A 13993-nucleotide genomic window follows, 5' to 3' on the forward strand; every position below is an offset into this window, starting at 1 on the left:
GAAACCTTCCTCTCCTCCCCCCCCCCCAACTCAAACGTTCCCTCCCCTCCCGGCACATCCTCCTCTCACCCCGCCCCCACCATCCCCAATCCCTCCCCCAATACATTGCTCCTCCTCCTCCTCCTCTAATCCGGCTCTTCTGTTCCAGGACTGTGGGGTGTGAGCCCCCTCCCAAACTGCCTGCTTCTCCCGGAAGTGGCTCTTCTGCGCCGGATTGCTGCTCTAGGCCGTAGCTCTAGGGGCGCGCGCTTTCGGAAAGGGGAGGAGGGGCGGCAGGTAAATCCCCCCCCCCACCCACGTGGATGTTGCAGGAAAGGAAAGGAGGATCGGGAGCGAGGACAAAGAGGTAAAGGGGTAGGAGGGAGTGGGGAGAAAAGGACCCAGAGACCCCCGCCAGCTCCCCCAAGCGCCTTCCGTGGGGCCAGGATCCCGGCACGCGTACCGCCAAAGGGCGGACATGGGGCGCCCACACACGGGGTCCCACGAGGACTCCCTGGCCCCGTTTCCCCCGCGCAGGCATCCCTAGGGCGCGGAGAGGAGCGGGCCAGGAAAGGGTTATGGGGTGCGGGAGGCGCCTGGATAGAGACCCCCTATCCCTCCCCACCACGTCTTGGGGGGCCCCTCCGGATGGAGAGATGAGTCGCGCATGGGGAGGGGTGAGCTGGGCCGAGGGGGCGTCTGGGTGCAGGGGAGACTTGGGGAGAGAGATAGGGGGCCAAGGGTGGGGGGAGAAGGGAGGGGCACCCCCGGGTCACGGAAACGCAGCAATGGGGGGGGGAGAGGAAGACTAGTCTTTGGGGAGACATCTCCATCATGACGCCCACGATAAACCTCCGGATGGGCCGCCTTGGCTTCTCCCTCCCACCCAGGAATGGGCCCCCCTTCAAGGCGACCAGAGAAGGATCCCTGGAAAGTGGGGTCTAGTCCCCCCACCCCTTCCTTCCTGCAACCTCCATCCTCTTCCCACCCCATAAGCCCCTGCCCTGTCCAGACACAGCTATTCTGCCCAGTCCATTCCTTGGTCCCCTGGAGAGAAGAGGAAATCCCGAGAGGAGGAGGGGGGAGGCCTTCTCAGAAGCGGCTCTTGGTTTCCGCAATCCCACCCAGGAAGCAGCCAGAAACCTTTTCCTCTCTCTCAGGCTTCCATCTTTACTGTCTTTTTCCACTGAGGATGAGGATAATGTACACCTGTCATCAGAAACAGGGGTGCAGAGTTCATGGAATGGCTCTCAGGGCTGATAGAGAAGTTGCACCTCGGAAACATTTCTGTTCCTCTTATTCTTTGAAGGCAGTGTCAGTGTGATTGACAAGCTGAGATACAATCCTTCAGCATCCGATGACAGCGACTGCATGAATCTTCCCAGTCAAAGGACCCATTTTCATGATAGACAGTGCCTGTGGCTGGAGGCTCTACACACCGGGTGTGCCTGTGCAGGCCAAAGACTGCCAGTATTAGCACAGGTGAGGTGTGTGACCTTCCCAAATTTACAGAATGTATGTGAATGAGAGTTCGTGGGTGGGATTATGGTTTATGGCAACCCTGTGATTTTGTCCACCCATAACATTTCTTGAGCTAATATTGCAGTACAAATTCCAAAATAACTACAAAAAAAATCACAAAAGAATAATAATTGTAGTATTTATACCCTGCCCATCTGGTTGGGTTTCCCCAGCCACTCTGGGCAGCTTCCAGTACACATAAAAGACAGTAAAACATCAAACATTAAAAACCTCCCCATACAGGTCTACCTTCTGCTGTCTTCCAAATGTCTGGTAGTTGTTCATTTCCTTGTCATCTGAAGGGAGGGCGTTCCACAGGGCGGGCGCCGCCACCGAGAAGGCCCTCTGCCTGTTTCCTTGTACCCTCACTTATCACAGAGAGGGGACCAGCAGGAGGACCTCAGAGGAGGACCTCAGTGTTCAGAGTGAAGGATGGGGGTGGAGATGCTCCTTCAGGTCTACAGGGCCAAGACGGTTGAGGGCTTTAGGTCGCAGATCTTGCTCCTCCATAATGATCTCCAAGTCCGACACATAGTTAGCAGAGTAGGAAAAAACACTCAGAGGCAGCAAAAAATCCATTCAGCAGATATATTTAGTACAGAAGGCAAAGAAGCATGACAATCCAAAAACTGAATTTACAGTAAAACCCTAACACAGCATAGCAAAACAGCACTCAGGTAAGAAAGACACAAGCAGAGTAGAGAATAGCAGAATAGGAAGTGGGACCAGGCGCCTTTCAATACTGTAACTTATAAACAATTCAGTGCCAGAGTAACCTTGGGACTGGATAACAAGCTTGGCTCACTCCAGTTTAAGCCAGCTTCTTCTGGTTCCCAAAACAAGGAAGGTTCAGCATAACCTCATTACAACTTATTCCACCACCTGCTCTCAGCAGAAAGGAAACTCCCTTATCAGGTAAAATGTTCCAGCTAGAGAAAACACCAACTTTGAATCACACAGAGTAAAACCACCAGAACCTTCTTGAACCAATAGACTAGGAATGATCTCTATATGTCAGATCAATACTTTTCTTGCCTGAAAGATGCAACCATGACAATTTAAAGATCAGCACAAACAGTTTGAATTGTGCTCCGAAATGCACTGAGAGCGAGTGAAGATCCTTTAGGACAGTGTTACAAGGTTGAACTTTTCATTAAGTACAGTTATCCCTTTGCCTTGAATATCCAGCTTTGTCAGTGCCAAATTAGGGTAGTCCTGTGTCAGAAGAGGGGCTCGAGATCAGGCAGCACATCAACATTATAAAGAACCAATGGGGTGGGGTGTTTCCTATTTGCCAGCTGCTTTCCTTCTGCTTCTCCTGCTCTCTCCATGCAATGCGAGGCATGTAGACGGAGGTCCCTCTCCAAGAACAGGAGCTTCCCTGAGCACCCATTCAGCTGACCCCAAGCACCAAGCCTTGTCACTAGTTCTCTGACTGACCCAGACCACAGTCCCTGGAGAAGATGTAGACCTGGGTCTCCCAAAATGGTCCACTTGGACCTCTTGAGGCCATTGGGACTGTGAAGGTGACTCATGAAGATCTAGAGGTGGAAACAGGGCTGGATGGAGGATTATAATAATATAATCATAATAATTTATTATTTATACCCCGCCCATCTGGCTGAGTTTCCCCAGCCACTCTGGGCAGCTCCCAATCAAATGTTTAAAACAGTACAGCGTTAAATATTAAAAACTTCCCTGAACAGGGCTGCCTTCAGATGTCTTTTAAAGATAAGATAGCTGCTTATTTCCTTCACATCTGAAGGGAGGGTGTTCATAGAATCATAGAATCATAGAGTTGGAAGAGACCACAAGGGCCATCGAGTCCAACCCCCTGCCAAGCAGGAAACACCATCAGAGCACTCCTGACATATGGTTGTCAAGCCTCTGCTTAAAGACCTCCAAAGAAGGAGACTCCACCACACTCCTTGGCAGCAAATTCCACTGTCAAACAGCTCTTACTGTCAGGAAGTTCTTCCTAATGTTTAGGTGGAATCTTCTTTCTTGTAGTTTGGATCCATTGCTCCGTGTCCGCTTCTCTGGAGCAGCAGAAAACAACCTTTCTCCCTCCTCTATGTGACATCCTTTGATATATTTGAACATGGCTATCATATCACCCCTTAACCTCCTCTTCTCCAGGCTAAACATGCCCAGCTCCCTTAGCCGTTCCTCATAAGGCATCGTTTCCAGGCCTTTGACCATTTTGGTTGCCCTCCTCTGGACACGTTCCAGTTTGTCAGTGTCCTTCTTGAACTGTGGTGCCCAGAACTGGTCAGACCTCCAGGTGAGGTCTGACCAGAGCAGAATACAGTGGCACTATTACTTCCCTTGATCTAGATGCTATACTCCTATTGATGCAGCCCAGAATTGCATTGGCTTTTTTAGGTGCCGCGTCACACTGTTGGCTCATGTCAAGTTTGTGGTCAACCAAGACTCCTAGATCCTTTTCACATGTAGTGCTTTCAAGCCAGGTGTCACCCATCTTGTATTTGTGCCTCTCATTTTTTTTGCACAAGTGCAATACTTTACATTTCTCCCTGTTAAAATTCATCTTGTTTGTTTTGGCCCAGTTCTCTAATCTGTCAAGGTCGTTTTGAAGTGTGATCCTGTCCTCTGGGGTGTTAGCCACCCCTCCCAGTTTGGTGTCATCTGCAAATTTGATCAGGATGCCCTTGAGTCCATCATCCAAGTCGTTGATAAAGATGTTGAATAAGACTGGGCCCAAGACAGAACCCTGTGGCACCCCACTAGTCACTCTTCTCCAGGATGAAGAGGAACCATTGATGAACACCCTTTGGGTTCGGTCAGTCAGCCAGTTACAAATCCACTGAGTGGTAGCATAGTCAAGACCGCATTTTACCAGCTTCTTTACAAGAATATCATGGGGCACCTTGTCAAATGCTTTGCTGAAATCAAGGTAGGCTACATCCATTGCGTTCCCTTCATCTACCAGGCTTGTAATTCTGTCAAAAAACGAGATCAGGTTAGTCTGATATGACTTATTTTTCAGAAATCCATGCTGACTATTGGTGATCACAGCATTCCTTTCTAGGTGCTCACAGACTGTTTGCTTAATGATCTGCTCCAGAATCTTCCCTGGTATTGATGTCAGACTGACTGGGCAGTAATTATTTGGGTCCTCTCTTTTCCCCTTTTTGAAAATAAGGACAACATTTGCCCTCCTCCAGTCTGCCGGGACTTCGCCTGTTCTCCAGGAATTCTCAAAGATGACTGCCAGTGGTTCTGAAATCACATCTGCCAGTTCTTTTAATACTCTTGGATGCAGTTCATCTGGCCCTGGAGACTTGAATACATCTAAACTAGCCAAGTATTCTTGTACTATCTCCTTAGTTATTCTGGGCTGTGTTTCCTCTGCTGAATCATTTGCTCCAAATTCTTCAGGTCGGGCATTGTTTTCAGAGGCAAAGAAGGCATTGAGGAGTTCAGCCCTTTCTGTGTCCCCTGTTTGCATTTCACCATCTTCTCCTCTGAGTGACCCCACTGTTTCTTTGTTCTTCCTTTTGCTACGAACATACCCATAAACGCCTTTTTTGTTGCTTTTAACCTCTCTAGCAAGCCTGAGTTCATTCTGTGCTTTGGCTTTTCTGACTTTGTGTCTACACGTGCTGGCTATTTGTTTGAATTCCTCTTTGGTGGTTTCCCCCCTTTTCCATTTTTTGTACACATCCTTTTTTAATCTTAACTCAGTTAAAAGTTCTTTAGATAGCCACCCTGGCTTCTTTAGGCACCTTCCATGTTTCCGTCTCATTGGTATTGCCTGAAGTTGTGCTTTTACTATCTCCCTGTTAATAAACTCCCAGCCATCATGAACTCCCTTTCCTTTTAGTATTACTGTCCATGGGATCTCACCCAGCACTTCCCTAAGTTTTATGAAGTCGGCTTTCTTAAAGTCGAGAAATTGAGTCCTAGTATGCTTGGCTGCTCCTTTCCGCTGTATAGTAAACTTCAGAAGAGCATGATCACTCACGCCTAATGATCCTTCCACTTCTACCCCACTAACCAGGTCATCAACATTGGTTAGGACCAGATCTAAAATGGCTGTTCCTCTTGTTGCTTCTCCCACTTTCTGGACAATGAAGTTGTCTGCAAGGCCAGTGAGGAATCTGTTTGACCTTATGCTCTTGGCTGAGTTTGACATCCAACAAATATCCGGGTAATTGAAGTCCCCCATTACTACTATTTCCCTTCCTTTTGCATGCTTGGCCATCTGTTCCAGGAAGGCATCATCTATGTCCTCCGTTTGGCTTGGGGATCTATAGTAAACTCCCACAATGAGGTCACTGTTATTCTTCTCTCCCTTAATTTTGACCCAAATGCTCTCACTTTGGCTTTGAGGTTCTAAATCTTGGATCTCTTCACAGGTATACACATCCCTGACATATAACGCCACTCCTCCTCCTTTCTTGTCTGGTCTGTTTCTCTGAAATAGATTGTATCCCTCCATTATTACATTCCAATCGTGGGACTTATCCCAACAGGTTTCAGTGATGCCTATTATGTCATATTTAGTTTGCTGTACCAAGAGCTCAAGCTCATCTTGTTTATTTCCCATGCTTTGCGCATTAGTGTACAGACATTGAAGTCCATTAATCATTCCCTCATGTCTCTTATTTAAGGATTTTTTCCTCCCACCACTAGGTCTGCATGCTGTTTGCTCCATTCGGTCTATGACATTTGGATGATCATCTTCATCAATTGATAGACTCCTACCTTCAGGAGCACTGTCTCCCTCCCCCATATTAGTCAGTTTAAAGCCCTCCTGATGAGGTTTCTGAGATTTTTTGCAAAAACATTCCTCCCAACCGTTGTGAGGTGCAGCCCATCGCTTGCCAGAAGTCCATCTTCAAGAAACTGCATTCCGTGATCTAAGAATCCAAACTGTTCCTGTTTACACCATTTGCGAAGCCAGTTGTTCACTTCCACTATTTTTCCCTCTCTCCCTGGGGCACGTCGTTCAACTGGGAGGACAGATGAGATGACAATTTGTGCATTTAATTGCTTCAATTTCCTGCCCAGAGCCTCGTAATCTCTTTTGATCTTCTGGAGGCTATTGCTTGCAGTTTCATTGGTTCCCACATGAACCAAGAGGAAGGGGTATTTGTCAGTGGGTTTTATGATTCCTTGCAGTCGTTCAGTTACATCTTGGATCTTAGCCCCGGGGAGACAGCACACTTCCCGAGACATCTTGTCAGGCCCACAGATCACTGCTTCTGTTCCCCTCAGTAGGGAATCCCCTCTCACCACTACATGCCTCCTCTTAAGTCTGGTCGGGGTTCTTCCGTGAGCTGTCCGTTCCAAGGTTGCCTGGACATTCCCTGAGGACTGCCTTTGCTGCTCGTCTTCATATACCTGATCGACTGTAATGAGGGACAGATCATCAAATGGAGTCTGCTCTTCGTCTTCCATGCTAGGGGAAAGGACCTCAAAGCGATTGTGTATTTCTAAACAATCAGAGCGAACCCTGGGCCTCCTACTTCTTTGAGTCACGTTTCTCCATATATCTGGCTCCTGTGTTGGTGAACTAGCCTCCTTCTCAGGGGAGTCCCCTGTCTCCTCCTTGGTGGAGACGGTGTGCTCTGTTGCTTCCAAGAAGAGCTCCAGCTCTCTAATTCTTTGGAGCGTAGCTACACGTTCCTCCAGTTGCCGGACTTTGTCTTCTAAGAGGGCAATCAACATGCAATTGCTGCAGGTAAAGCTGCCTGCAACCTTTGGCAAGATGGCAAACATTGCGCAGGAACCACAGGCGACTGCAGCTGTTCCCTCACCCTCCATCTTGAGAATGTGTCGTTGGGGATGACTACAGCGGTCCTCCATCATAAAAAGTGTGAAGAAAAAAACCTAGCTCTCCCCCAACAAACGTTTGAGACTAGCTCCCCTAAATCAAAAAGATGGATCAAACTGCGCAAGCCGCTGCCCTGCAAGCTCTGATAAGCTCCTCCCACAGCTAATCACCTACCTCAACAGAAGCCCTGCCTCCTCTGACCTTTGCACAGAGAGAGCAGCTAATCAGCCACAAGAAACTCACAGGGTTCCACAGGGTGGGCGCCACTACCGAGAAGGCCCTCTGTCTGGTTCCCTGTAACCTCACTTCTCACAATGAGGGAACTGCCAGAAGGCCCTCGGAGCTGGATCTCAGTGTCTTTATGGTGCCGAGGATGGGGAATGTCCAAAGGAACAATGGACCAGAGAAAGAGAGGGCCTGCGCATGGACAGAGAGCAGCTGCCTTTCCTGTGAGGAAACAATTGATTTGAAAAGGCTGTATTCCAAGATCATGCTGTGCTATTAATGATGTTTGAGGATTATGAAAGGTTGCTGCTGCATTACTATCATTTGATGACATTGCTTTTTTATTTGCTGTGCATAAGAGGGGTGGGGTGGGTGTTTAGTTGGGTGCAGGAATTTGTTTTATTTAATTTAATTATGGTGTGTTTGTAACATTCTCTTTTTTTGTTTTATTGTTTTGTTAGTTTGTTTTTTGTATAGGTTTTAATTTGATTTTAAGGGGAGGGGTCAGGGCTGCCTGGGAGTGGGTCCCATCAAACAAAATGGCTGGGGCAGGTTCCACAGGGGGGGATGTACTGGGACAACCAATCTCAGTGATCACGGGTAGGAGGAGGAGTTACGCTAAGACCAGACCACGTCATTACCGAAGAAGCGGGCTTAGTCATTGTTTGAGGACTATCCCTGCCTCCAGGTCTGGTCTTGACCAGACGGAATACTGGAATCAGCAAAGGGATACCCACATGACCTGAAGGTGCTGCTGTGCAATGCCAGGTCAATGATTCATAAGACCACTGCCATCCATGACTTGATCATGGATGGAGGACTTGACCTGGCATGTGTAACAGAGACTTGGTTGGATGAAGCAGATGGGCCTGTCCTTGTCACTGCTTGTCCACCAGGTTTCTCTTACACAAAGCAACCCAGGTCATGTGGGCGGGGAGGGGGTTTTACAGTGATTTTTAGGAAGTCATTAGTTTGCACCAGGCGTCCTATTGAGAAGACCCAGTTTTCTGAGTGCATGTTCTGGAAGTTGGGCAATAGGGGCAGTACAGGATTCCTTTTGGTGTACCAACCGCCCCCCCCCCCCGCTTCATCAAGGATTCCCTGCCCGAGCTGCTTCAGGTCATGGTGGATGTTCTCCTGGAGACACCTAGTTTGGTTGTCCTAGGGGATTTTAACATCCATGCCAACACGACCTTACAAGGGGCCACTGGGGACTTCATGGAAAGCATGGCCTCCATGGGGCTGTCCCTGAATAAGTCTGGCCCAACCCATAGCCACGGACATGCCTTGGACCTGGTGTTTACCTCTATGGATGTTCATGATCTGACACTAAGTAAAAGCAAAACAAAAGAAGTGCCATGGTCAGATCACTTCCTGGTGCAACTGGACTTCTCCACAACCCTTCCCCTCTGCAGGGAGGTAGGACCAATTCGGATGGTCTGCCCCCACCACTTAATGGATCCAAATGGTTTCCAGATAGTGGTAGGGGATGCTTTATCCCATGTTGATGGCCTTTCAGCTGATTCCCTGGTGGCCTGCTGGAATGTGGAGTTAACCAGGGCTATTGACTGGCTCCGAAGCACCCTCTCTGATTGCATGGAGCCCGAACAGCCCCATGGTTTTCCACGGATCTGGGGGCAAAGGAACAACCGTTGAGACAGCTAGAGCACCGGTGGCGGATGACCCATTCTGAAGCTGACCAGACACGGGTTAGAGCTGAATGTTGAGCCTACCAAGTGGTGGTAGTGACGGCGAAAACTACTTCTTCACCGCCTCTATTGCATCTGCAGAAAACAGCAGCAGGAGACTTTTTCAAGTGGTTCACAATTTAGCAGAACCACCTGCTCCATCAGGGCTCAGTGCGGCCCACATGATCTCCTGCAATGATTTTGCAAAGTTTTTTACAGATAAAGTCACTCAGATTCACTCAGGTCGCTCAAGTCGCTCTGGTAGACTCCACCGTGGCATCAGGGCTGGGGTGGGAGAGTGCTAGAGTCTGTCTAGTCAAGTTGTGTGGGATCAATTCCAACCTGTTACCCTCGAGGATGTGGACAGACTGCTTGGACGAGTGAAACCAACCACTTGTCTCCTTGATCCTCGTCCATCCTGGCTGATAAAAGCTAGCCAGGAAGGGCTGGGTGATGGGCTTGGTGGGGTGGTGAATGCTTCCCTCCATGAGGGAGCCTTTCCAGACCCGCTGAAAGAGGCAGTTATTAAACCACTTCTTAAAAAACCATCTATAGATGCGGCCACGATGCCCAACTATCGCTGAGTCTCAAATCTTCCATTCTTGGGCAAGGTGATTGAGCGAGTAGTTGCTGAACAACTCCAGGCACGCCTGGAAGAAGCGGACCATTTGGATCCCTTCCAGTTGGGATTCAGGCCTCATCATGGGACTGAAACTGCCTTGATCGCACTGGTTGATGATCTCTGGTGGGCTAGGGACAAAGGTTTCCTAGTTCTGCTGGATCTGTCAGTGGCCTTTGATACCATTGAGCATAACATCCTTCTGGACCGTCTTGAGGGGCTGGGAGCTGGGGGAACTGTCATACAGTGGTTCCGCTCCTTTCTCCTGGGCCGTGTCCAGAAAATGGTGTTGGGGGATGAGTGTTCAGACCACTGGGCTCTCACTTGTGGGGTGCCTCAGGGTTCTGTACTCTCCGCCATGCTTTTCAACATCTACATGAAGTCGCTGGGAGAGATCATCAGGGGGTTTGGGCTGGGTGTTCATCCATATGCGGATGATACCCAGCTCTACCTCTCTTTCAAATCAGAACCAGTGAAGGCAGTGAAGGTCCTGTGTGAGTGTCTGGAGGTGGTTGGAGGATGGATGGTGCCTAACAGATTGAGGTTGAATCCTGACAAGATAGAAGTACTGCTTTTTGGGGACAGGAGGCGGGCAGGTGTGGAGGATTCCCTGGTCCTGAATGGGGTAACTGTGCCCCTGAAGGACCAGGTGCGCAGCCTGGGAGTCATTTTGGACTCACAGCTGTCCATGGAGGCGCAGGTCAATTCTGTGTCCAGGACAGCGGTCTACCAGCTCCATCTGGTACGTAGGCTGAGACCCTATCTGCCTGTGGACTGCCTTGCCAGAGTGGTGCATGCTCTGGTTATCTCCCGCTCGGACTTCAATGCGCTATACGTGGGGCTACCTTTGAAGGTGACCCAGAAACTACAACTAATCCACAATGCAGCAGCTAGACTGGGGACTGGGAGCGGCCACCGAGACCACATAACACCGGTCTTGAAAGACCTACATTGGCTGCCAGTACGTTTCCGAGCACAATTCAAAGTGTTGGTGCTGACCTTTAATGCAATAAACAGCCTCTGCCCAGTATATCTGAAAGAGCATTTCCACCCCCATCGTTCTACCTAGACACTGAGGTCCGGGACCGAGGGCCTTCTGGCGGTTCCCTCACTGCGAGAAGCAAAGTTACAGGGAACCAGGCAGAGGGCCTTCTCGGTAGTGGCGCCCTCCCTGTGGAACGCCCTTCCAGCAGATGTCAAAGAGATAAACAACTACCAGACTTTTAGAAGACATATGAAGGCAGCCCTTTTTAGGGAAGCTTTTAATGTTTGATGTAATACAGTATTTTAATGTTTTTCTGGAAGCTGCCCAGAGCGGCTGGGGAAGCCCAGCCAGATGGGCAGGGTATAAATAATAAATTATTATCGTTATTATTATTATTATTATTATTATTATTATTATTATTATTTCATAAAAATTGGGGACATGGGTAGGAGGCTTGGGAATGTAGGAGATATGTGAAATAAGAGAAGGGGCTAATTGTGTTTGATTTGTTATTTTCCCTTTGTTCTCTTCCTTGGAATCCAAAAAGGACTTCCTCTCTGCCCACTCTGAAGAAGGTGTTACAGAAGAACATCTGAATTCCAGGGGACGGGGAACCTTTCATTTCATTAGGAATAGACATTGAAATGTGCGAAATGTGGAATATGCTTCACTGAATGAGCACACATAGCTCACATCAACTAACTCACAGGAGAGAAACGTTTTAAAGATTTGAAGTGTGGAAAGAGTTGCACTGATAGTGAAAAACCTAGAATACATCAGCAGACTCCCATGGGTAAGAAAGGATTCAAATGCAGGGAGTGTGGGAAGAGCTTCAGACAGAGTGGACAACTTAAATTACACCAAAAGACTCACACAGGGGAGAAACCATATGAATGTATGGACAGTGGAAAGAACTTCAGTCAGAGGGCACACCTTAAGTTACATGTACAGACACACCAAGAGGAGAAACCTTTTAAATGTATGGAGTGTGGAAAGAGTTTCCGTCGAAGAGATACACTTAGAATACATCAACAAACTCACACAGGGGAGAAACCATTTAAATGTGTGGAGTGTGGAAAGAGCTTCAGTTCCAATACAACCCTTAGATCACATCAACGGACTCACACAGGGGAGAAACCATATGAATGTATGGAGTGTGGGAAGAGCTTCAGTTACAATGCAGGCCTTAGATCACATCAACGGACTCACACAGGGGAGAAACCATATGAATGTATGGAGTGTGGGAAGAGCTTCAGTTACGATGCAGGCCTTAGATCACATCAACGGACTCACACAGGGGAGAAACCATATGAATGTATGGAGTGTGGGAAGACCTTCAATCGGATTGGAAACCTTAGAACACATCAACGTACACATACAGGGGAGAAACCGTTTAAATGCATGGAGTGTGGGAAGAGCTTTAGTGATAGTGGAACCCTTAGAATACATCAACGGACGCATACAGGGGAGAAACCATTTAAATGCATGGCTTGTGGAAAGAGCTTTAGTGATAGTGGAAGCCTTAGAAAACATCAACATATTCACACAGGAGAGAAACCATTTAAATGTATGGAGTGTGGAAAGAGCTTCAGTTTCAGTTCAAACCTTAGACAACATCAACTGACTCACACAGGTGAGAAACCATTTAAATGCATGGAGTGTGGAAAGAGCTTTAGTCAAAATGCGCACCTAACTTTACACCATCAAACTCACACAGGTGAGAAACCATTTAGATGTATGGAGTGTGGAAAGAGCTTCATTCAGATTGGAAACCTTAGAATACATCAACGGACTCATACAGGGGAGAAACCATATACATGTATGGAGTGTGGAAAGAGCTTCAGTCACGATGCAGGCCTTAGATCACATCAACGGACTCACACAGGGGAGAAACCATTTAAATGCATGGTGTGTGGAACAAGCTTTAGTTATGGTGGAAGCCTTAGATCACATCAACGGACTCACACAGGAGAGAAACCATTTAAATGTATGGAGTGTGGAAAGAGCTTTAGTTATGATGCAGGCCTTAGACAACATCTACGGACTCACACAGGAGAGAAACCATTTAAATGTATGGAGTGTGGAAAGAGCTTCAGTTTCAATTCAAACCTTAGACAACATCAACTGACTCACACAGGGGAGAAACCATTTAAATGCATGGAGTGTGGAAAGAGTTTTAGTGATAGTGGAAGCTTTAGAACACATCAACGAACTCACACAGGTGAGAAACCATTTAAATGTATGGAGTGTGGAAAGAGCTTCATTCAGATTGGAAACCTTAGAATACATCAACGGACTCATACAGGGGAGAAACCATTTAAATGTATGGAGTGCGGAAAGAGCTTCATTCGGATCGGACACCTTAGAATACATCAACGGACTCATACAGGTCAGAAACCATATAAATGTATTGAGTGTGGAAAGAACTTCAGTCAGAGTGCACACCTTAGACAACATCAAAGGACTCACACAGGAGAGAAACCTTTTAAATGTATGGAGTGTGGAAAGAGCTTCAGTTATCGTGGAAACCTGAGAGTACATCAACAGACTCACATCGGTAAGAAACAATTTAAATGTATGGAGTGTGGAAAGAGCTTTAGTCAGAATGGAAATCTTAGAACACATCAGCAGACACAGAGGGCAGAAACTGTTTAAATGTATGGACTGTGGAAGGAGCTTCAGTCAGAGTGGAAGCATCACCCAAAAGACAAACCATATAAATATCAGGAAAGTAGGTAGAGGTTCAGTCCTAGTGGAATCCTACATCTACAGACTCATGGACAGGAAGAACTTTAACTGTTGACACCCTACAAACCCATCAACCCTCAAAGAGGAGAAGCTGTTTAAAGGGAAAGATTGCAGAAAGTGCTTTAGTTATAATGGAGTGTTTAAGGAACATCTAAGAGCCAGTGTGGTGTAGTGGTTAAGAGTGGTTCGTAATCTGGGGAACCGTGTTTGCGTCTCCGCTCCTCCACATGCAGCTGCTGGGTGACCTTGGGCCAGTCACACTTCTTTGAATTGTCTCAGCACCACTCACCTCACAGAGGAAGGGAAAGGAGAATGTTAGCCACTTTGAGACTCCTTCGGGTAGTGATAAAACGGGATATCAAATCCAAACTCTTCTTCTTCTTCTCAGAGTGGAGAACCAATTTAAATGTATGGAGTGAGGAACG

The 13993-nt window shown here is 47.7% G+C and overlaps 2 protein-coding genes across 4 annotated transcripts in view; both read left to right on the forward strand.

Moving 5' to 3' along the window:
* Positions 1 to 62: 62 nt before the first annotated feature.
* Positions 63 to 13993, forward strand: part of LOC309378725 (uncharacterized protein) — a 98191-nt gene continuing 84260 nt past the window's right edge. Inside the window, exon 1 of the mRNA XM_081927341.1 lies at positions 63 to 276. The gene's annotated coding sequence lies outside the window, so the exon portion shown is untranslated. The remainder of the gene's footprint in view (positions 277 to 13993) is intronic.
* Positions 256 to 13508, forward strand: LOC309378628 (uncharacterized protein). Of its 3 annotated transcripts, none has more exons than XM_081927059.1 (3): positions 259 to 346; positions 1289 to 1466; positions 11368 to 13508. In XM_081927059.1, the coding sequence occupies exon 3, from the start codon at positions 11610 to 11612 to the stop codon at positions 13473 to 13475; it is 1866 nt and encodes a 621-aa protein (XP_081783185.1). In that variant the 5' UTR covers positions 259 to 346; positions 1289 to 1466; positions 11368 to 11609; the 3' UTR covers positions 13476 to 13508. The 3 variants fall into 3 exon arrangements, with proteins under 3 accessions (XP_081783186.1, XP_081783185.1, XP_081783184.1); XM_081927058.1 differs by having other exon boundaries at positions 1289 to 1461; XM_081927060.1 differs by lacking the exon at positions 1289 to 1466 and having other exon boundaries at positions 256 to 346.

Source organism: Podarcis melisellensis, assembly GCF_964234715.1.
Source record: "Podarcis melisellensis genome assembly, chromosome: 10".
Taxonomy (NCBI): Eukaryota; Metazoa; Chordata; class Lepidosauria; order Squamata; family Lacertidae; genus Podarcis; species Podarcis melisellensis.